The following is a 25,799-nucleotide window of genomic DNA, read 5'->3' as shown; positions in this document are numbered from 1 at the left end:
TTATAAAGAAATAAAATGCAATTTTTTGTATCCATCCATTTAAATTTTCAAACAAAGGATCAATATTCAATATGCTCTTACAAAATAATATATAGATGTTATACAAAATTGGTCGAAAAGACCCAAGTAACAATATTAGTATCCTATGACTGAATAGTTTTGGTCATGATCATTTTTAATAGTTACAAGCAAGGAAAAATTTCCTTTAAACCATAAATTCACACTCAAGGTAACATTTCTAACACCCTTCTCCCACATCTACCCAAGCTACTAGCCAGCCAGGGTAAACATGCGATGAGAGGCCACTATGATATGATTTGACCTCCTAATTCATGTTAAGGAAGTGGAGCTGATGGAAACAGACCATACACACATTCAATCTCAGCATTAGGACCCTTATGAACAAATCCAACCTTTCTGCCAACCAGCCCCTGGGTCCCACTGAGTTCTTGGATCACTTGACCTCTGGATGCTCACATGATATGGGCATGCTAGCATCTAGGGACCTCTGGACTCTCTCATAGGCCTGTAAGCTAGTGCCTAGGGACTCATTTTTTCATTGTTGTGTCAGCATCCTTGAGATTTGAGCCACTTTTTCAAGCCTAGAACCCAGGCTACTTCCCTGAATTGAATCATAGATTTAGAACAGCAAAATAACAATGAAATGATAGTATAAATGCAATCACTTGACTGAGACCTTGATTGGACCCTTACTAGCCATGATCAGAATTTCATCAAACATATCACGAATATGTACTCTACAAGTGTAAATAACATATTTGAGCATAGGGGTCTCATACTTAGCTGAGAATGGATAGGTAGCATTCATGCCTCAACACCTCAACTGCCATTTCATCCATTAGGTCATAGATACATTATTCATTCATTACCAGTAAAAACATGATGAGAGCCATACATGGCTACAGATATAAAACACGTATATAACCAACATAACAGAAACATAAATACCAATGAAATCAAAGCCATATAATCTAGTATAGTACTCATAGAAATAGAAGGAGAAATAACCTCATATTGATGATGCAAAATCCAAACCTGGGCTGGGACTTCCATGTTCCACCCACCTTTAGAATGGCTAAGCCAAATATCTCTTCATCCATTCACCTGTATGCCATATTCCAAGCATGAATGTGGGATCTCATAGAACACATCAATCCAAAACCATCCAAGGTTTCCAAAGGTTAACCACCTCAACCCATCAAACAGTGATTCCACCTCATGGTTGAACATCACAAAATAATCATCAGATTAGTCTCTATCCAAGCCTTCTAGGGCTCCAGAGCGTTTGTCCAACCAAGGCTCGAGGACTAGTAACTCAACCCACAAATTTTACCGGGCTCTAGAGCGTTTGTCCAACCAAGGACCTAGGACTAATAACTCAATCCACCAAGGGCTCTAGAGCGTTTTTCCAACCAAGGCTACGGGACTAGTAACTCAACCCAAGTTGTTACAGGGATCCAGAGTGCTTTTCCAACTAAGGCTTCATGACTAATAACTCAACCCAAGCTAAGGAAACATGAGAACCAACCAAAACAAAACACTAAAAATAAACCCACAATCTCCATGGCTATCTAGGAAATGGCAAGCCTAAGAAATCCACTGTCAATCCATCCCATCCTCCATGCCCATGACAAATCACAATCAACAAACCACATGAATATGCCATGCATACCCAAACTAGTGAGGAAAACCAACATGCAACTCAGTACCTACAAGAAAATCCAGCTGTAGCTATTGACCCCGATGTCCTCTTGCACTTTCCTACTCTTCCTTTGCCTTCTTACTCAAAAAATCCAAGTTTGCCACACCCTCTAATAGTGCTCCAACAAAAATCTATCTCCAAGAATATGAGAGAGAGAGAGAGAGAATAATGACAGAGCTCCAAAACTGAACTGACAAAAGCTACCAACTGATCCTCATAATCCTTTTTATGAACGAGTCCTCTATTTTCTTCATTTTCCATTATTTTCATCCTCACAAGAAACCTATGAACTTTCACCTCCCTCTTCTCCTAACTTCCATTATTTTCATAAATAAATTTGCCAAAATGCCATTTTTCCTTTCCAAATCCTTAGCCATTTCCTTTGCCAATTTCCTTAGCCATTAATAACCAAATGAACACCCACACTAGGATGTCTTACCCAACATTCCACTTGGAATAAGTGTCCCATCAACCGTGGTTTTTTTTTTCCCTTTATTAACTTTTATTACATGGCATTTTCACTAGGGATGTTACAACATTCTTCTTAACTAAAATAAAGTTAGAACCCTGGTGTCTTGTATTCATTGAAAGAGTCAACCACATACATAAGCGACTAGGAGTTGAGGAACACCTGACCTGGAGAGAAGGAGACAAAAAATCATTAAGTACTGGAAGGATCCACAACATGTACAAAGGAAAATCTTTCAAAACACTCCACAGACTCACTATGCCTATGAATTTCCACGAAAACCAAATTGTAAGTGGGGGTTGGTAAAAAGGAAAAAAATCCTAACTAAAGAAATCAAGAAAATATTTAATACCCAATTTAATTAAGGAAAAACCTATGTCTGAGGACCAATGTAATTTCACTACACATATTAAAAAATATGTTAAAATTGTTGCAAATAAAATGCTAAACTAAAAAAATTCAAGTAGGGATTAAAACCCTATGAGTGGAAAAAAAAATTGATATAAGGAGAATAGCCAAATACAACATTTATAACCATTGCCTTACTCATAATATTTATATCAAGGATTACCAATGCCTAAATAAGCCATGGCATGTTAGAGTTTTGGTTTTCAAACGCCAACCTCAAAAAAAAAAAAAAAACCAAGAAATAACGAGATAATGTAAGGTAAATATAGAGAGGTATATGGAGAAAACATATTCATGTAGGGATGTAACCCTAAATAATAAATAAACTATGTATACAAAAATTTATGCCATGGAATGGCCTAACCATAAACAACCATGGAAAAAATAATTAAGCGCGAGATTTAACAAGGGAAAAACCAAACTATATCATTTTGTTTAGGGTTCTAACATTCAAACCCTAATCATGGGGAAAAATATTATAGGCAGTTCACTAGGTTTGTATTTTAAAGTGAGCATTATGTTAAAATTTAGTGTTCAATGTTTGTCCAAGCATTACAAAAGAAAGTTTGGAGAATGAACAAGCTTGTATCAAAGTGTTAAATTACAATCCCTTGAAGTACTATTTCATTACCAAGATTTAGACAACACGAAGGAAAAAATCATTAAGTGTATTTTTGGGGTTCATTACAATGCTACTCCTACTTTTCTATCACCTAAGAAAGAGAATAAATGGAGGTTGTGCATTGATTCTAGACATATCAACAAAATTACAGTAAATTATAGATATCCACTGCCTCATATGGATTCCATCTTAGAATGCTTGGTTGGTACAAAAATATTCCTTAATGTGGACTTAAGGAATGGTTTGCACAAGCTCAAGATCATAGAAGGTGATGAATGGAAGACAATCTTCAAAACTTGATATGGATCGTATGAATGGTTAGTTATGATGTTCACATTATCTAATGCTCCTACCACTTTTATGTAAACTATGATCTAGGTATTTAGACCCAACATTGGGAAATTTGTCATTATATATTTTCACAATAATTTTATTTTTAGCAAAAACCTAGAAGACATTTGAATCATTTAAAGATAGTGTTTCATACACAGAGAGAAGAAAGATTGTTTGCAAATATTGAGAAGAGTGATTTTTTTTACAGACAAATTAGTTTTCCTTGGGAATGTAATTTCTGTAAATGGAGTGAGTATGGACCCAAAAAAGGTTAGATCCATATTAGAATGACCTACCCCTCAAAGCATTACAAATGTGAGGAGTTTACATGGGCTAGTTAACTTTTACAAGAAATTTATCAAAAGTTTCAGTGGGATAAGTGTTTCCTTAACTGATTGTACGAGGGGAAAGCCAATTTCATGGAATAAGGATGCTGAAAGGAGTTTTGGACATATCAAAAGAAAAGTGAATGGGGCCCCCATTCTAGCTCTACCATATTTTTATAAGGTATTTACCATTGAATACAATGCTTCAGTCGTCGTAATTAGGGGTGTCCTAATACAAGAAGGTCAGCTAGTTTCCTTTTTCAGTGATAAATTAAATGATGCAAAATGAAGGTATGACTCCTATGATAAATAACTATATGCAATTGTTCAAACATTGAAATAATGGAGACACTACCTCTTCCATCTTCAATTTATCCTATTAACTGTAAATCAAGCAATGTAATATATAAATTCTCAAGCCAATATGTCCCATAAGCTTGTTAAATGGGTCTCCTTTATGTAGAGTTATACATTTGTAGTGCGACATATAAGTGGGAAAAGATAACGTTTTTTTCTCGTGAAAGAAAAGAAAAAAACAAAAAAACAAACAAACAAACATATAAGTGAGAAAACTAATGCTATAGAAAACACTTTAAGTAGGAGAGATCACCTACTTGTCACTATGACCAAAATGTTTGTGGGGTTTGAATAAATGGAGGGAGAATATGTTGCATACCCCTATTTCAACCAAAAAATTGAAGCTCTTAATAGTCAAGTAAATGTAGGAAAATGTCCTCCTGGAGATTATTTATTAGCTCATGAATTTCTGTTTAGAGGAATCCAACTTTGCATTCCTCAGGGATTGCGAAGGGAAAAACTAATTATAGAAATGAATTTGAGTGGATTGGGTGGTCAGTTTGGTAGGGACAAAACCTACAACTTGGTAAGTGAGAAATATTTTTGGCCTAAGTTGAGGAAGAATGTCAGTATATTTGTTTCTTCAAGCAATTTTTTCCAAATTGCTAAGGGTGGATAACAAAACAGAAGATTGTATAAACCCACATCTCCATGGAATTTTTTTGGGATTACCTCGCACTCAAACAGGAAATGACTTTGTTTTCGTGGTGGTGGAAAAATTCTCCAAAATGGCCCACTTCATTCTTTGTAAGAAAATAAATGATGAAAGCAAGGTGGTTGAATTATTTTTCAGGGAGATAGTGTGCCTACATGGACTATCCAAGTTCATCGCTAGTGACTGAGATTCAATGTTTTTAGGCCATTTTTGGAAGATATTGTGGCGAAAGATTGACAAAATATTACAACATATTTCAGCTTATCATCCTCAAATTAATGGAAAAATAGTAGTGAACATAAGCTTGGCCAATCTGCTTCAGAGATTGGTGGGAGAAAATCCAAGGCAATGGGACTTAGTTTTAACATAAGCTAAATTTGCTTTTAATTTTAGAATTAACAGGTCTATAGGTAAGTCATCCTTTTAGGTTGTTTATGGAGACAACTCAGAGGCAATACTAAATCTAATTGATCTTCCCAAGGGAGAACGTGTTAGTCAAAATGTCAAAGATTTTGTAATGTATATGCATGATATGCAAGAGGCAGTGAGATAGAAATTACAAAACACAAATGTGATGCACAACATAAAATCATATTTGCGTTGGAAAGCAAAGGTCTACCAAGAAGGCGAACAAGTTATGTTTTACCTACAGAAGGAGAGGTTCCCTAAAGGAACATACCACAAATTGAAATCAAAGAAGATAGGTCCATGCAAAACCCTCAAACGAATCAATGAAAATGCCTATCTAAGTCACATGCACAGAGAATTTTACATTAGTCTCCTCTTTAATGTTACAGATATATATTACTATCATGTAGGGGTCGAAGAAACCATTGAGGAAGAAGTGTTTAAAGAATGGAACATGTAGCTACCGCAAAAAAGGAAGGAATGTGTTGAGAAAAGGGTAGACACCAAAGCTACTACCATAAGATCAAAAAATTATAAGTTATATCTAGTAAAATGGCAAGGGTTTCCTGATTCACGTAACACTTGGATCATTGAAGAGGAACTCATTAGGTTTACTAAACTGGATTCCTTTGAACCTAGAGGTTCATAATTTTAAAAAGAAGGGGAATATGATGCACTGTGACTCCATAAATGTGTGGAGATTCATTGGATCCCTGCAACTAGAGTTTAGTTTGGATTAGGGAATAAATCCTGAAAGTTAGGGGATTTATCAAGGGGGGAAAAGCACTAGAATATTGTAACTGCTTTTGGGGTTGGAGCCACGGGATTTTTAAGGAAGACAAAATGGAAGAAAAGGGGTTTTTATGGTCATCGGACGGGCCTGTTTCTGTAGGAGATCTGAAACACTTGGATCATTGAAGAGGAACTCATTAAGTTTACTAAATTGGATTCCTTTGAACCTAGAGGTTCATAATTTTAAAAAGAAGGGGAAGATGATGCACTGTGACTCCATATATGTGTGGAGATTCATTGGATCCCTGCAACTAGAGTTTAGTTTAGATTAGGGAATAAATCTTAAAAGTTAGGGGATTTGTCAAAGGGGGAAAAGCAGTGGAACATTGTAATTGTTTTTGGGGCCGGAGCCAAGGGCTTTTTAAGGAAGACAAAAAGGAAGAAAAGGGTTTTTTATGATTAGGGGATGAGCTTGTTTCTATAGGAGATTTGAATGTTTTGTTTTAGTATATTGTTTATTTCTTTGGTTCGAGTCTACACATGTAGGTTGGAAAATTGCTAATAAAACATAACTACTAATAAACCTATGATGGTCTAAGCCTATCCTCCTCTGTACAAACAAAGTCACAAATGGAAAGATTTGAATCTTAAATCTCTCAAATTTTTTAGGTTTTCACATTACTTATATTACCAATTGAGGTACCTTATAAAACTTCACTAACTATCTTTTCATCCTATCATTAAATGTTATTTTATTCTCATCCATGATATTATGCGATTAGCGGTTGGTGAACATGGTGAATGATGATTAACGTTTGCCACTCAAATATAATTTCGTGTTTCGATGACATGCTTCTAGCAACGGGAATCCAATTCAACTTTCGTGTTTTAATACTGTGCTACTGTTTCGATACATGCTTCTAGTAACGGGAATCCAATTCCAGTTTCGTGTTTTAATCATACACTTTAGTAATGGAATCCAGATGATTAGTCTATATCTACGTGTAGACATGGCAGCAATTCCGCTTCTTCTGAATTATTTATTATGGTTTCGACAATGTTTCTGAACCTTCTTTTGGAAGTACGATGAAGGCGACGGTCAACCTTTTCGTCGATAGCACAAGAGCGGTGCTTTACAGTTTGTAAAGTCGTCGACTAATGTCCCTCCTGTATGTACTATGAAGTTTGAACTGAATACTCCAAATATGATTTGGGTTTGCAAGTCATTCGGAATCCTTTTCCTTGACATTTCCAAGTCTGGATTTTGCAAACTATAAACAACGGATCACGTTGTGCTTTCCAATACATCTAATCATTGTGCTCGAAATTTCCCACCGTCGACGTCGCGTTACAAACGTTGAGTGACTGAGGTCATATTATAAATGTGTGAGTGTAAGAGAGGGAGACACAACAGTCTAGCGATTCAGTGAAACTAAAAGTAGACAAGTACATTCGGCAATGGGCTTTAGGTTTAGGCTTACGGCTTTGGTTTTCTTTATCATATGTCTTTATGTTCGTTAAAATTGAGAACAATGAACAACCGCACTCCATTTCTCTGAAATCTGCCTGCGACGCGACGTTGGATTCAAAATTCTGTGTTTCCACAATGTCGAGCCTGTTACCGGGATCGTTGCAGGCAACTTCCACAGATCTCGCCAGGACGTCTATCTGGCTAAGCGTTATCGAAGCACAGGTTGAACGATCTAACGTGGGACCACCTGAGCAAGTCGCAGACAAATGTTGCTGCTGATACTTTGAAATGGAGGCAGGCAGTTGACACTCAGACTTGGCTTAGCGCAGCTCTTACTAATCAGGCCACCTGCGTCGAAAGTCTCCAGGAGGCCAGCGGAACCCTGCAAAACATACTGAGTAAGAGTATTCTTGATGTGTCACGAGTCGTGAGCAATTCTTTGGCTCTTGTCAAAAATATTCCTGTCATTGGCAAAGATTCCAATACGCCTCCTGTACACAGACGACACCTGTTCTCCAGTGCAACGAGTCATGGGCGTCATAATGAATTCCCTTCATGATTCTCTGCTTCAGACAGGAGACTTCTTCAGACCTCCGAGGCAGCCGGCAATGTTGTGACGGTAGCTCAGGACGGAAGTGGTGTTGAAATTATAATTTCAACTGCAGTGAACAGTTGAACAGTAGCAGCTATCGTCCATTTGTCCTGATCCAACGCCCCACATTTATTTTCATTCTTTGAAGCCACCGCCATTACTGTCTTTTCACCCTTTACCTGTTTGTGTTCCCAAAGGAGGAGGAAGATCAGATCCGGGCTTTGCGCCATAACTGCTCACCAACAACATTAAAGAAGAAGCATGGCCTAGAAGGAAAAAACCAGCCTCGAGCTGTCGCAGCATTTATCAGCTATGGGTTTCCACACAACCGACTCAAGAAGCACAGTAGAATGTCAAAAAGATTAGATTTCATTCATTATGAGCAGCAGATTGCAGCAGAGACTCTGTCAGAGAGTTGAAGCGGTTGATGGACTGTTATGACCCCTATTGCACTATATATGTGTAGACACAGCAGTGTAGATAATATAGAGAGCAGAGGAGAGCACGCAACAGCGTGAAGAAAAATGCTTCCAGAATAGTGAACCGCACAGCAGTGCAGATTTGAATGTAATTTGTTTTGTGATTGTTTGCTGTGAGAGAGGGTAGAAAACACAGCAGCATGAAATATTTGCAGTTGTTATGTTGAGAAAACAAAAGGCAATACGCTGCAGCGCGTATGTGCTAAATGAATGTAAGACACAGATTGAAGTGCCTCTGAAGAAGGCATGTTGGAGAATCCCTCTGTTAGAAGGAGGATGCTATTTGTGTGGAACTGAAGCGTTCCTTGGTGAATCCCTCTGTTAAGAGGAAGATGTTTTTCAGCATAGTCATTGGTGAATCCCTCTGTTAAGAGGAAGATGCTCTTCAATATAAATTGGTGAATCCCTCTGTTAAGAGGAAGATGTTTTGTAATAGCAATTGTGAAAATCCCTCTATGTGAGGAAGACGAATTTGTATCAGTTGGTTTACTGTTTATAAATAGAAGTTTTTTTTGTGTGTTGCTGATACACCGTAAGCAGAAAATAGTCTTGACGTCAAAACAGAGTGTTGCTGATACACGAGTTTCAGCATTGCTGAAACACCGTTGCTGAAACACTGCATTCAGCAACTGACGAAACTGCGTTGCTGAAACACCAGTTTCAACAAAACGATTTTTATTTCCGCTTTGTTAAAACAGAGCATTATTCTGTTTTGTTCAGTTTTGTTTGGAATTATCAGAAATTCCCAACAAGTGGTAATTATACCACAATTACTGACGCGCTAAATGCTGCCCCAAACAATAGTTTAGATAGATGTGTGATAAATATTACAAAGGGAGTCTACCAGGAATATGTTGAGGTGCCCAAACACAAAACAAATATCACGCTGGTTGGAGATGGCATAAATGCCACTGTGATCACCGGCAATAGGAGCGTTGTGGACGGATGGACTACTTACCGCTCTGCCACAGTCGGTAAGCTGTTTTATTCGTTTCTCTCTGTGGTTAATTTGTTATTTTTCTTTTGTCAATGAAGGCCTCTTCGTATGAATTTCAATTTATACGGGGATGGGTTATTCTAATTTTGTTTCCATGAATCTATATCTTTCTTGTCTTGTCGCCCTCATACGGAAAATGATTGCTATTACAGCTGCAGTTGGGCAAGGTTTTCTCGCTCGGGATATCACTTTCGAGAACACGCCGGGACCAGAGAAGCATCAGGCTATTGCTCTCCGCGCTGCCTCGGATCTATCAGCATTCTACCGCTGCAGCTTCAAAGGTTACCAAGGCACTCTTTACTCACACTCTCTTCGACAATTTTACTGGGAATGTGAGATTTACGGTACAGTTGATTTTATCTTCGGCAACGCTGCAGCTGTGTTTCAAAACTGCAATCTCCTAGCTAGGAAGCCGATGGATAATCAAAAGAATTGTTTCACGGCTCAAGGAAGAGAAGATCCAAATCAAAACACTGGAATCTCTATACAAAATTGCACCGTCTCTGCTGCATCTGATCTCGCTCCAGTGAAGAGCTCTTTCCAGGCATTCTTGGGGAGGCCATGGAAAAATTACTCTCGCACAGTTTATATGAAGTCATATATGGATGATGTCGTCGATCCTGCAGGTTGGTTAGAATGGTCGGGGGACTTTGGCTTGACCACGCTATATTATGGCGAATATATGAATTCGGGAGCAGGGGCAGGAACTGCAGGGCGAGTTCAATGGCCTGGCTACCATTCAATGAACATTTCTGATGCTCAAAATTTCATTGTGGCTAATTTCATCGCTGGTGATGCTGGATACAGGCAGTGCCCTTCAATACAGGCCTAGATTAAAAAACAAAAGTGACAAGAAAGAGACGGCTAAAGAGTCAGTATATATTGTTTTGTGCATTCGTGTCATTTACATAATTGTTTGGCCAAACCCCTTAATTACATTTATTCCTTGCTAATGCAAGTGTAGCATTGGATTAAAATGCAAAATATGTAATGTGCATTCCGGCACAAATTCTAGTCTATTCATATTTTCTTCACCTTGGCTGAGACACTTTCGTGTCTTTCCCTGACCTTGTGATGCCAAAACTGATTCGACACAATAATCGTCGAAAATCCATGCAAATTTTTAAGGTGGAGTCTCATGCGCCTGTTTCTTATAAGTTTCTAATGATGGGTTTAACAATATTTATTTGTTAGACAAAGGAATTTACGCGGAGATGCAGAGGAGAAAGGCAGAGGAAAGGAGTGTCGCAAAGAGTTCAGCTGCGTCAAGGATTTCACTTAGCTATACACAGAATTCACTCCGTGCAAAACAGAGTAGAGCTTAGAGCAACACAATACGATTTATGATTAAAATTCTTTATGAGGGGCTGCAGAATAACACACACTGTTGTTTTCACAATTTTATGATAAAGTTGTGTTGTTTTCACAATTTTATGCTCACAAACTTTATCAGTCTAACTTACCCAACCTTTTTTTTGCTCATTTACAAAATGACTTTTATATCCACATTTATCTCAACATACAATTTTATATTAATTACATTTATCTCAATATGCAATTTTATATTAATTAATTCATCACAGAGCAAATAATTAACAAGCCATTGTTGTTAAGTGTAGACAGTAATTGCCTTGCGTAAAATCTGATGTCCATATCTCTGTGTTCACTGCAGGCAGCAAATTGGTTGGGTGTAGATAGTCTTCTGGATTTGGCAGTTGAAGAATTGGCAAGGAATTTTTGTCCATGCCAAAAGATTGTTACAGAAAACCGGATCATTTAGTAATACCTCAAAGGACTGGTGCCGATCGATATGTAAGTACTTTAGGCATTAATTACTCATTCACATTCCCAATTTAAGTCTCAGATATCTCAATGACTTATATTAATCAATTAAGCATTCACATTGCAAGATTATAATCTTAATTGTAAATCAGTTACAAAGTATATGCATTTATTATAATATTTTTAAATCATTCTAATATTTTTTTTCAATTCGCATATTATCCATTTATATATTAAAATTGTGCATATAGATAAAACAAGAAATTGAAATTGAAGTTATACATATCTTTAATTTTTATTTGCATAAGCTATTTATCAAAATCAATAAAGTTCATTAAAGGAGTCGTTTGAATCTTGTTAACACTCAAAGAGTACCATGTATTCTTATGTAAAGCATATTACAGACCTTTCGGTTTAAAGCATATTACAAACCCTTGGGTTTAATAATAATACTAAAACCAGACCAGACAATATTGTATGTGTAATTTTATTTGCTTAACCGATTTATCAAAATCAACGAAGCTCATTAATGGAGACAATTTAACCTAAAGAGGTTTTAAAATGTTGAGATTTTCCGTTTTAGTCAAATAGGCAAAAATCTCTGAAGGATGACAACAATAGGGATTCAGTTCCTAGATTAGCTCCAGGTTGTTGGGAGGGAGTTAATGCCTCCTATATTTGATGTGAGGGAGTTATGAGGCTGTTAGATTCTCTATGCTATATAACAGGCAGTCATTCGGATGATTTGCTAAGAGAGTGTGAGGATTTCATGATGTAATCTCCTGATTTTATTAATAAATCCCTGATGCCTATGTTTGGTGGACGTAGCCCAGATTGGTTGGGTGAACCACGTTAAAAATTGTGTTTATGTGCATGTTTATTTTTCTGCTGTGTGTTTAATTAAGTTTGCTGTGCACCTGATCCAACAATTGGTATCAGAGCTCTGTTGGAGGTGCTGAGATTGCATGCTGAAGGTGCGTGCTGGAGGTGCGTATGACTGAGTGTGGAGGGTGAATATCACTGCTGCGCGAAAGACAGACGGACCAGACTTGTGTGCTGGTGCGTGGATCGTTTGCTGCTGCGTATACGTTTCTGTGCATTGTGATTGGAGGCGCTGCCTCGCGGTGCTGCCTGGAGGTAAAACTAACACCTGGTGCGCTGTGGAGCTGTTCAAATAGCGTGGCGTGTATATGTATTGAAAAAGGTATGCTCAGTCGCTCAGTCAACAACATTGATACATATGTTTTTTTTTTGAAACCGGCATGAATGGATTTGAAAACACACAGCGTGGATATATGTATTAAATACAGCAAGGATTTATTTTGAAAACGGCGAACAACGTGTCTTTTGTCTGCTGCGTGGAGATAAAACTTGAAACTGCGTGGGTAAATCAATTCACAATATTGGAATAAAACCGATCACACCTATGGTAAATATTGTGATGAAGGTTATATTTATACCCTATGATGATATAAGATGCATTCATGGGTGCCAAAGCATGTGTGATGAGGATAACGTAATTTAATGGAAGGATAATAGCACATGAGGAAAAGAAATATGATAATGTTGCATTACAACGATTTGGCAAGCATTGCCTTGAAGCTCATACATCAATAATCTGTGTGAAATTATATCAATACCATTAAAGGAGTGATTCGTATAAAAGAATACTTAGAGTTCGAATTCTCTGCGAAACAATAAACTATTTGTGGCAAAACCGTAAATAAAGCATTGGTTTATTAGTGTAATTCACGGTGGATGCTCAGTACCGATTGTAATTTTAGAGTAATTGCACAGTGAATGCTCAGTTTTTTTTTTTTTATACTGCAATCTTGCACAGCCACAAGTCAGTTGTTTTTTGTTTATAAAAACAAAAGCATAGGCAGTTTTCTTTGTAAACACAAAGGCATAGGCAATTTTTTTTTTTTAATTGCTGGTTGGATATTGGAGATTATTGTGTTTTTTGCTGATACAAGATGGCCAAAACACAAAGTGCCCGTTTTGAAATTGAGAAATTTAATGGCAAGAATAATTTTGAGATCTGGAAGGTGAAGATGCACGATCTGTTGGTTCAACAAGGTGTGGCGAAAGCACTGTTGGGGAAAAACAAAAGGCCTCCTTCCATGACGGAGGATGAATGGGATGAGATGGACGATAGAGCTCTGAGCGCAATTCGGTTATGTCTGGCGGACGATGTTCTGTTCAACATTGTGTCAGATAAAACCGCCGCAGGCTTGTGGTCGAAGCTTGAGAAGCTCTATATGACAAAATCTTTGACAAATCGAATTCTCCTGAAACGACAGCTTTACAGTTTACGGATGAAAGAAGGTACCTCAATTACTGATCACCTGAATGTTTTTTATACCTTGCTGGTGCAATTAAACAGTCTAGATGTAAAATTTGATTCAGAGGATAAGGCAATAACTCTATTATGTTCTTTGCCTGAATCCTGGGATCACTTTGTTACTTCCATAAGTTTTAGTACATCAGAAATTCTTGAGTTTGACGATGTTGTTGGAGCCTTGTTGGCTGAGGAGACGAGGAAGAGGTCGAATGCAGACACCTCTACATCAGAGGTAATGATGGCCAGAGGTCGCTCACAAGAGAGACACTCCGGGGGAAAGCATAGCGACTCTCGTTCAAAATCCAAAGGAAAGAAGCCCAAGGTGAAGTGCTGGCATTGTGGCAAGGCTGGACATCTGAAAAAGGATTGCTGGAAGCGAAAGCAGGCTGCTAAAGAAGGCTCTTCGACAGAAAAGAAGGAAGCCAACACCACAGATACAGGTTCAGTATCTGGTTCAGGTATGAGTGATGAAGTATTGTCAGTTAATATTTCAAAACATGATCAACATTGGTTGTTAGATTCCGGGGCATCTAACCACATGTGTATTCATAAAGATTGGTTTAAAACATATAGATCAATTGATGATGGTGTTGTGTACATGGGTAATGATGTAACATGTAATATTGTTGGGATTGGAAGCATACAACTACAAATGTTTGATGGCACAACCAAAATATTAACTGATGTGAGGCATGTACCAGATTTAAGGAAAAATTTGATTTCATTAGGAGCACTTGATTCAAATGGATATAAAACTGTTATTCAAGGTGGAGTTATGAAAATCTATAAAGGTATCTTACTAGTGATGAAAGCTAAGAAAGTAGGAAATCTATTTCAGTTAGAAGGTAGAACTGGGTCAGATCATGTGTCTGTGTCTGAACATGACAGTAGTTCCATTCACTTATGGCATCAAAGATTGGGGCATATGAGTGAAAGAGGATTGAAAATTTTGGCTGACCGAAAGTTACTTCCTAATCTAAGATCTGGAAAATTGGATTTCTGTAAACATTGTCTGTTTGGTAAACAAAGTAAACAAAATTTTAAAACAGGCAAACATACTAGTAAAGGTATACTTGATTATATCCATTCTGATGTTTGGGGTCCAGCCCCTACAGCGTCATATGGTGGTTCGTCTTATTTTGTATCATTCATTGATGACTTTTCTCGGAAAGTTTGGGTCTACATGTTGAAAAAGAAGTCTGATGTTTTTACAGTTTTCAAGCAGTTTAGAGCATTGGTAGAAAACAGCACTGGTAGAACTATAAAATGTTTAAGAACTGACAATGGTGGTGAGTTTTCCTCCAAGGAGTTTGACAGCTATTGCAAGGATGCAGGGATCGAAAGACATAAGACCACGGTTTATACTCCTCAGCAGAATGGAGTTGCTAAACGCATGAACAGGACTCTTCTAGAGAGAGCAAGGTGTATGCTGAGTAACGCCGGGTTGCCGAAGGAGTTGTGGACGGAAGCAGTGGCAACCACTTGTTATGTGATAAACCGATCTCCATCAACGGCAATAGACTGCAAGGTTCCGCAAGAGGTATGGAAAGGACACCCTTGTGACTATTCTAAACTCAGAGTGTTTGGTTGTGATGCATATGCTCTAGTGCCTAAACATCAGCGAACTAAATTAGATCCGAAATCGAAAAGATATATCTTTGTTGGGTATGGTGATGGAACAAAGGGATTTAGATTGTGGGATCCTACTACCCGCAAAATCATCATCAACAGAGATGTAAAGTTTAATGAATCCTCTCTTGTACAGTTAGATGTAGATAGAAGATTGAAACAGGATGATGTATCTGATTTCCAGCATATTCAGTTTGACAACATTTCTAATGGTAGTCATAACGACCATAGTTCAGATTCTAGTCATGAACAGGTTTCAGAATCAGATTATGAACAGGGTTCAGATGGAGGACATGAACAGGTCTCAGATGGCGATCATGAAGAAATTCCTACAGTTGATAGACAGCCAATTGTGGAAGCACCAGAAACATTCTTAAGGAGGTCTACAAGGATCAAACGCCGTCCGAGAAGGAAGCTGTAGAAGGTTCAAATAGTGACAAATGGAAAGCAGCCATGAAGGAAGAAATGATGGCCTTAGGTAAGAATGGTACGTGGGATCTGGTTGAACTTCCCAAAGGCAGGAAAACTGTGGGCTGCAAATGGGTCTTCAAGCTGAAACGGGGTGTGAATGATACGGAAGACAGGTACAAAGCTCGGCTGGTTGCAAAAGGGTTTTCTCAGAAAGCTGGCATAGACTTTCATGAGATTTTTTCACCAGTGGTTAAAATTGTTTCAATTAGAATTGTGTTAGCATTAGTGGCTTTGTTTGATTTGGAGTTGCAGCAGTTAGATGTTAAAACTGCATTTCTACATGGTGATTTAGATGAGGAAATATATATGGAACAACCGGAAGGGTTTGTTCAGCATCGCAATGAGAAATTTGTCTGCAGGCTCAAGAAGTCATTATATGGCCTGAAGCAGTCGCCTCGGCAGTGGTATAAGAAGTTTGATTCTTTCATGTTGAGTCAGAAATATGTAAGAAGTGAATATGATCATTGTGTTTACTTTAAGCAGTTAAATAATGGCATGTTCATTATCTTAGTGTTGTATGTTGATGATATGCTTTTAGCAAGCAAAAGCATTGATGAAATCAACAGGTTGAAGACTCAGATGGCAAGGACGTTTGATATGAAAGATCTAGGAGCGGCAAGACAGATTTTGGGCATGGAGATTTTCAGAGACAGGGGCAATGGTAAGCTGTGGCTATCACAACAGAAGTATGTTGAGAAAATACTTTTGAGGTTTGGTATGAACAATGTGAAGCCTGTGTCGATCCCTTTAGCTTCCCATTTTAAGCTTTCTTCGAGTTTATGTCCTAATACAGATGAAGAAAAGGATTATATGTCTCGAATTCCTTATGCCAATGTAGTAGGATGTTTGATGTATGCGATGGTGTGTACGCGACCAGATATTTCTCATGCAGTTGGGGTTGTCAGCAGGTACATGGCAAATCCGGGTAAAGAACACTGGTCAGCAGTGAAATGGGTGCTTCGGTACTTGAGAGGCACAAGTAGTTATTGTATTTCTTACAATAAGAGTAGTGAATTTGTTTGCGGATATGTTGATTCCGATTTTGCAGGTGATTTGGATAAGAGAAGGTCAAATTCAGGGTACGTCTTTACTCTTGCAGGTGGAGCTATTAGCTGGATGTCAAAGCTACAGAACATTGTTGCTTTGTCTACTACTGAAGCAGAATACATTGCTGCTTCTCATGCTTGCAAAGAGGCGGTTTGGTTGAAAGGTTTGCTTGGTGAATTTGGTAGGTTACAGGATAACATCAGGTTACTTTGTGACAGTCAAAGTGCAATACATTTGGCTAAGAATCCGGCCTATCATAGTAAGTCAAAGCATATTCCAATCAAATATCATTTTGTAAGACAGGTTATCACTGAAAGGGGAGTTTCTCTTGAAAAGGTGCATACAAAGGAGAACTGTGCAGACATGTTCACGAAACCCGTTTTGTTGGAGAAGCTACGCTGGTGTTTGGCTTCTCTTGGCTTGCAGAAAAGATAAAATAATAATAACAGGGCATCAGGCGAATTGTTGTCAAGGTGGAGATTGTTGAGATTTTCTGTTTTAGTCAAATAGGCAAAAATCTCTGAAGGATGACAACAATAGGGATTCAGTTCCTAGATTAGCTCCAGGTTGTTGGGAGGGAGTTAATGCCTCCTATATTTGATGTGAGGGAGTTATGAGGCTGTTAGATTCTCTATGCTATATAACAGGCGGTCATTCGGATGATTTGCTAAGAGAGTGTGAGGATTTCATGATGTAATCTCCTGATTTTATTAATAAATCCCTGATGCCTATGTTTGGTGGATGTAGCCCAGATTGGTTGGGTGAACCACGTTAAAAATTGTGTTTATGTGCTTGTTTATTTTTCTGCTGTGTGTTTAATTAAGTTTGTTGTGCACCTGATCCAACATAAAAGACTAAAAACTAATCAATTTGCAAGACTAAAATCTAATCAGTTTGCAAGAATTCAAATCAAAGAAGAAATAATTTTTCAAATTTATAAAAGAAGCAAAACTTACAAGTTTTGAAGTCCTTTTTTTAAGTCATACACACAAGTTTTAAAACCAAATTTATTTCTCAACATAAACTTAAGGATTTACGAGAAAAATGTGAGATAATTTTTTTAAACATTTATACTTCAAAATAACGAAAATAATTCTAAACGTGAATTACAAGTTTTAAAAGAAAATATACGAAAATAATTCTAAACGTGAAATACAAGTTTTAAAAGAAAATATACGAGTTTTAAAAAAAATATCTAGACTAAAATTAACATAGTTTTCTAGGAAAATGGGCAACGGCAATGACTGACCCAAATAAACATTGAAGTGTGTGCAGTCTTAAAAGAACCTTTTACATAAAAACATGGAAAGCCATAATACATTAAAATTATATATATATATAAAACAAAAAATAGAAGAAAAGTTTATTTGCACTCTCTCCACTAAGATTTCATATCTTGAAATGAAAAGCAAATTTGCCCCGGCCTATTAATATTGGAATCCCATAATTTCCATTAAGGCTAATTATTAATAAAGGGTTTTGCTTCAATTCCAATTAATTTATATTGTTCTAATTTTATTTTAAGTTTAAATTCATTGCAAAATTTCATATGTTAGATTATTTAAATAAAAAGATGTTTTAAAGGGTTAAGAGTATTAAATTGATTGGAATTATAATTTTCTAGATTATTTGGATAGGAAAAGGAATATTAGGTAATTTACAAATTTTTTATTATAGTGTTTTAGTCATTATTTATTAAGGAAAAATGGGTTTTTAATTATTTAAAAAAATAATAGTAGGTGAAGATAAAGAAAAATTAAAATTAATCAAAGTTATAATATTAATTTTAAATTTTCAATGTTATTAAAGTTTAAAATTTGAACATAAATATGTTAAGTACTTATATCCTAGAGCAAAGGTGAAAGGAAAAGGTATTATCATAAATTTTTCACCTAAAGAAATTTTTTTGTACAGTTAATATTGAATATTTTTCTAAAGATTTACGAGTTTTCAAAGAGGGAGAGATTAACATCAAACAAGATGCTTAAGTATTAAAAAATATTACTATTAGTCACAACCTATAAAGGACAGGTTGAGCAAGAGTATTATTACAAGGTTTCTTACTATATAATATTTTAATAAACTGTAAATAGATGAGTAAATAGAGGTACTAAATAGAGACTTTGGTACTTTGTTGAGATGTCAATTCTAAGAAAAAGAAACACAAGATTTCACATTGTTCTACATTATCTACATAATCATATTCTTAGAATAAGGGTTCATATTCCTAGGGTATAATGGTATTCATAGGGTTTATAATATTCCTAGGGCTTATAATGTCAATTCCTTTGGTTTACTAATCTAAGGGTTCATATTCCTATGGTATAATATTATTTGTAGGGTTTAATATTATTCCCTTTGTCCAACGTCGCATTGTGAGAAAGATTGTATCAATATTAAAATCAATCATGGTTAACCATGGTCAATTTGGTAAACCATGGTCACATTGTGACAACGATAGTCTCAGGGTGTATATACCTTGGGTTTATAATATTTATATACCTTGATTTTATAATATTTATCCCTTGGGTTTATATATCCCTTAGGGTTTATATACATTGGGTTTATAATATTTATCCTTTGAGTTTATCAATCTAAGGGTTCAAAGATTTACAAGATATGCTTAAAGCCATTAAACAATATATTATACATTCTTAAATTGTTTATTGTGCAAGCTTGAAGAAGGGTCATTAATTTGATTCTCCTTTTCCTCAAATGTTTACTTAGAGGAATTTTTAATTTTATTCATGAAGCGATGTAATTGGACCAAAGTTTTTGAATCTCTACATCTCTTGGAGCACATTCATTTGTTTTTTTCACATATACGTGGAAGTGATATTTTTGCATATACATGGAAGTGATATTTTTGCATATACATGGAAGTGATCAAATTAAATATTTGAAACAATTTTTTTAGAAAGAATATGTTTGCCTATGTTGGTCATGCTGGAAATGAAAAGGAGAAAGACACAAATTTCACACACAAAACACACAAGTTGTTTCTCTTCTATTGATCACTCAAAACTTGATGATTATAATGAACCTGGTGAGGGGTATTTAACCTTCTTTCTTACAATCAACTTACTCAAAATAAATTCAACATGCAAACACACACTGTATTTGAATTTTTCCAAAATAAGACTAAACTCACTCACACTTAATTGAGTTAGCTCCCTTTGGTTTATAATTGTGGTCAACCATGCGCAACAATAATCCAATGTCACATTGTGACATTGATTGTCACAATATGAAAATCAACCATGGCCAAACATGATTAAATGTTGCATTGTGAAAAAGATTGTCTAAATATGAAAATTGACCATGGTAAAACATGGTCAACCATGTTTATTTTAGGGTTTATAGTATTTATATTAGGGTTTATATACATAGGGTTTATAATATTAATCTTAGGGTTTAACATAAATCATTTTGGCTTATAATCGTGGTCAACCATGTGCAACCATGGTCCAGTGTTACTCAACCATGGTCCAGCATCTCATTGTGACAAATATTGTCTCAATATGAAAATCAACCATGGTCAACCATTGTCCAACGTCGCATTATGCCAAAGGTTGTCTCAATATGAAAATCAATCATGGTCAACCATAGTCCAACGTCACATTGTGACAAATATTGTGTCAATATTTTTCATATTGACACAATATTTGTCAACCATGGTCAACCATGTTTATTTTAGGGTTTATAATATCTCTCTTAAGGTTTATATACCTTGGGTTTATAATATTTATCCTTTGAGTTTAATATTATTCCCTTGGGTCAAGGATAATTTTAGGGGCGAATGTTCGCCCTTTGGCGAAATTAAGGGGTTTTAAATTTTTAGTGAGCGAATATTTTGTATCATAGTACATTTTTACAAATCACCTCAAATAGCCCACCTTATTTTAAGGGAGAAGGTAGAAAAGGTAAATTTAGCCCTTGAAATTAGGACTTACAACCTTCCATTCGCCCATTTTCAAGAATAGGTTTTATTTAAGTGAATCCTATGGGCCAAATACCATATTTATAAAAGAGGTATGGTAAATTAATAAAAATATAAATAAATGAGAGGTATGGTAAATAAATAAAACATTTTTTATATTTACTCCATAAGTCACCTTATATACATGTAAGGGTGTAAACAAATAAAAATATAAGTAAAGTGGAGGTATGGTAAATAAATAAAACCTCTTTCAATACTTACTGAAAAGGTATGGTAAATAAATAAAAATATAAATAAACTAGACGTATCGTAAATAAATAAAACCTCTTTTTGTATTTAGTCCATAACCCTCGTTCTATTTATGAAGGCTCAAGAAAGAGGTTTTATTTAAGTGAATCCTATGGGCCAAATACCATATTTGTAAAAGAGGTATGGTAAATTAATAAAAATATAAATAAACGAGAGGTATGGTAAACAAATAAAACATTTTTTTATATTTACTCCATAAGTCACCTTATATTTACGAACACTCAAAAAATGGGTTATATTTAGGTGAAACCTATGGCCAAAATACTATGGGACAAATACCATGGAGTAGACTATTATTAATACCGTGCAAAAAACCATTATTAACCCTAATATTAGAATTAATAAAAATAAAAATGGCACATGGTATTGACCCATGGTATTCACCAAAATGGCACATGGTATTGACCCATGGCATTCACCTGGAATGTAGCCTATATAAATGGGGGAATTAAACCATCATGTAGCATATGCTAAGATTCACTAGGAATTTACAAAGTTCTATTATTTAGTGAAAGACTCGCCAAGATCTTACAAGATTTTATAATTGAGTAAAATATTCGCCATGCCTGGTGAGAGATTCGCCAAAAAATTATATATACATATTATATTATTGATAAAATCGCCTTCCATTTTTCCTATATACCATGGAGATTCGCCCATCTATTATATTTATAAATTTAAGGGGGGTTCTTAAAATTTTCCCTGCCTTGGGTTTATAATCCCTCACATTTTTAGTATTGATCCCTTGGGTTTATACTATTTATATTAGGATATACATGGAAGTGATCAAATTAAATATTGGAAACAATTATTTTCAGAAAGATTATGCTTGACTATGGTGGTTATGTTGGAAAGGCAGAGGAGGAATGACACAAATTTCACACACAAAAAACACACAAGTTCTTGCTCTTCTAATTATCACTCAAAATTTGATGATTACAATGAACTCGGTGAGGGGTATTTAACCATTTTTCAACAAACGACTCACTAAAAATAACTTCAACATGCAAACACACAATATATTTGACTTTTTCCAAAATAAGACTAAACTCATGGACACTTAATTTAGTTAACTCCCTTGGGTTTGTAATCATGGTCAACCATGTGCAACCATAGTCCAATGTCACATTATGACATTGATTGTCACAATATGGAAATCAACCATTGTCAAACATGGTTAAATGTTGTATTGTGACAAAGAATGTCTCAATATGAAAATAGATTGTGGTAAAACATGGTCGACCATGTTTATTTTAGGGTTTATAGTATTTATGTTAGGGTTTATATACATAGGGTTTACTATAAATCCTTTGGGCTTATAATCATGGTCAACCATGTGAAACCATGGCCCAACGTCGCATCTTGATAGATATTGTCTCAATATGAAAATCAACCATGGTCAACCATTATCCAACGTCGCATTGTGATAGATATTGTCTCAATATGAAAATCAATCATAGTCAACCATAGTCCAACGTCCATTGTGACAAAGGTTCTGTTAATATTTTTCATATTGACACAATCTTTGTCAACCATGGTCAACAATGTTTATTTTAGGGTTTATAATATTTCTCTTAAGATTTATATACCTTGGGTTTATAATATTTATACCTTGGGTTTAATATTATTCCCTTGGGTTTATAATCCCTCAAGTTTTTAGTATTAATCCCTTGGGTTTATACTATTTATATTAGGATATACATGGAAGTGATCAAACTAAATATTGTAAACAATTATTTTCATAAAGAGTATGCTCTACTATGGTGGTTATGTTGGAAAGACGGAGGAGGAATGATACAAATTTCACACACACAAAACACACAAGTTCTTGCTCTTCTAATGATCACTAAGAACTTGATGATTAGAATGAACTCGGTGAGGGGTATTTAACCATTTTTCAATAATTGACTCACTCAAAATAACTTCAACATGCAAACATACAGTATATTTGACTTTTTCCAAATAAGACTAAACTCACTCACACTTAATTGAGTTAACTCCCTTGGGTTTATAATCTTGTCAACCATGTGCAACCATAGTCCAATGTCACATTGTGACATTGATTGTCACAATATGAAAATCAACCATGGTAAAACATGGTTAAATGTCTTATTGTGACAAAGATTGTCTCAATATGAAAATCGATTGTGGTAAAAGATGGTTAACCATGTTTATTTTAGGGTTTGAAGTATTTATCCTAGGGTTTATAATATTAATCATAGGGTTTAATATAAATCCTTTGGGCTTATAATCATGGTCAACCATGTACAACCATGGTCGAATGTCACATTGTGACAGATATTGTCTCAATATGAAAATCAACCATGGTCAACCATTTTCCAACATCGCATTGTGACAAAGGTTGTCTCAATATGAAAATTAATCATAGTCAACCATAGTCCAACGTCGCATTGTGACAAAGATTCTGTCAATATTTTTCAACCATGGTCACCCATGTTTATTTTAGGGTTTATAATATTTATCCCTTGGGTTTAATATTATTCCCTTGGATTTATAATATTTATCTTAGGGTTTATATACCTTGCATTCATAATATTAATCCCTTGGGTTTATAATATCAATCCCTTGGGTTTATCAATCTAAGGGTTCATATTCCTAGGGTATAGTATTATTCATAAGGCTCATAATATTTATCCTAAGGTTTGATATAAATCCCTTAGGCTTATAATCATGGTCAGCCATGCACAACCATGGTCCAACATTGCATTGTGACAAATATTGTTTCAATATAAAAATCAACCATGATCAACCATTTTCCAACATAGCATTGTGACAAAGATTGTCTCAATATGAAAATAAATCATCGCCAATGATATTCCAACATCACATTGTGACAAAGATTATGTCAAAATGAAAATCAACTGTGGTCGACCATGGTTAACCATGTTTATTTTAAGGTTTATAATATTTATCTTAGGGTTTATATACCTTGGGTTTATAATATTTATCCATTGGCTTTAATATTATTCCCTTGGGTTTATCAATCTAAGGGTTCAAATTCCTAGGGTATAATATTATTCATAAGGTTTAAGGTTTAATATAAATCCCTTGGCTTGGTCAACCATGCATAACCATGGACCAATGTCACTCAACCATGGTCCAACATCACATTGTGATAAATATTTTCTCAATATGAAAATGAACCATGGTCAAGCATGGTCCAATGTCGCATTGTGACAAAGGTTATTTGAATATGAAAATTAATCATGGTTATTGAAGCTAGATCTGCAAGGAGCTATTGCTCCGCGATCTCATGCCTGATTGAGATCACCAGACAGAAAAATATAATGGCCAATGTGATCTAATAATGGCCCCTTAATCCAAATGGTTGTACATGCAACAAGTAATCAAATCTATGCTATAGATAAGAGATCACACCTAGAATCGTTGCATGTTGGGAAGGGATTTGAGTTCGATGCAGATCTTGCGCTCCACTTGAGCAATCCAACACGTCTGCACCAAATCTCTATGCCTGCACACAAGCACAACTAAATAAGGAAAATAATTGATCTTCCATGGAAGATTGTTAGATCAAAAGTAATAGATACAATCATATAATATAGTGAACACAAATTTTTATTAACCATATAAATGGAACTACATCAAATATATACCATCAACACTAAGAAAATCCTCTCCTCCAACTTGCAGTACGACCTCCTTTCCCAAGGTAGTAGAGCTCTCGCACTATCGTTTTTTTTTTGTCCTCTCCCCCTTCCTTCTTAGTGAGATTATAAAGGCTTATTCCATCCCCCAAGAGAATCTATCTAGACACCTAGGGGATTGAGCAGTTAGGAAACTTCTAGAATAATGGACCCTTAGCCAACTCATACACAAGTGGGTCAAGTTGATCTCATTGGGAATGGAAAACTCTAGAAACCTTTTTCATAATTATGAGATTTTTCTCAATTATCTCAATTATGAAATAAATATTATCTCATAATTATAATATTTTGGCAAAATAATTATGATAAATTGCTCAATTATGTAATTTCACCCTTTTATGATGGGATAAATCTCACATAAGTAAAATAAAAGGTAAAAGGGGATGCATTTAAGCCAAACAACTGAGGTAAGTTGATATTGGGTTTCTCTCACTATAATGGAGTGGCAAATAGGGTTATAACAGATGCCCCCTAATGCATGAGGTCAAAAGAGAAACTGATGGCCGAAATCCATTACAATAATACTCAATGCTCAAAATGGGAGGAAGGAGCTAAGACTACGAAGCTGAATTGGAGGAACTCAAGTGCTGAAGTCTCATCTATGCTTGATAACATCCTTGAGGCGAGCATACCCATGCTCGGTCATAAAAAGATATGGAACATGGTCGCCAAAAATACACTACGAATCCATAAAATGAAATGCTAGAATATGGCGATGAAGACTTACATAGTGAATCCATGTGACTCAACAGATAGAGCATATCCACTAACAAATACAAGATAGCCCTCGAAGTACATAAATGATACATACCTCCAACCCAGCCTGAGAAGGATTTCGTATAAGAGTGAGATGTCCCTAACCCAAGGTCTTCGACATAACCTTGATGGTACAAATCTACACCATACAAATACCTGAGCTGAAGTCGAGCATGGTAGAAACTTCCTGATTACCAACCATTAAGGTAAACCAGTAACAGACGTGAGTAAATCAACCAATGAGGAAAATGGACCCCAAGGTA

General features: G+C 35.8%; 1 protein-coding gene across 1 annotated transcript; it reads left to right on the top strand.

Annotated features, from left to right (window-relative positions):
- Nucleotides 1–7,639: 7,639 nt before the first annotated feature.
- On the top strand, nt 7,640–10,575 carry LOC149175123 (pectinesterase-like). Its single transcript, XM_089421051.1, has 4 exons — nt 7,640–7,772; nt 8,077–8,168; nt 9,315–9,549; nt 9,725–10,575. The coding sequence occupies exons 1-4, from the start codon at nt 7,640–7,642 to the stop codon at nt 10,402–10,404; spliced, it is 1,140 nt and encodes a 379-aa protein (XP_089277177.1). The 3' UTR covers nt 10,405–10,575.
- Nucleotides 10,576–25,799: the final 15,224 nt, after the last annotated feature.

Source organism: Pinus tabuliformis, chromosome 4_1 (assembly GCF_031772625.1).
Source record: "Pinus tabuliformis cultivar Carrire ecotype Pingquan chromosome 4_1, CPIR1, whole genome shotgun sequence".
Lineage (NCBI taxonomy): Eukaryota > Viridiplantae > Streptophyta > Pinopsida > Pinales > Pinaceae > Pinus > Pinus tabuliformis.
Note: the sequence above shows the minus strand (reverse complement) of the source record. Positions and strands in the feature narration are given on the sequence as shown.

Bases quoted from the DNA above. Each gene is read 5' to 3' on its own strand.
- LOC149175123 (XM_089421051.1), top strand. From the start codon at position 7,640: ATGTCGAGCCTGTTACCGGGATCGTTGCAGGCAACTTCCACAGATCTC. The intron at 8,169-9,314 runs GTGAACAGTTGA...TGGAATTATCAG, and splicing joins AAATTATAATTTCAACTGCA to AAATTCCCAACAAGTGGTAA. The intron at 9,550-9,724 runs GTAAGCTGTTTT...TTGCTATTACAG, and splicing joins TTACCGCTCTGCCACAGTCG to CTGCAGTTGGGCAAGGTTTT.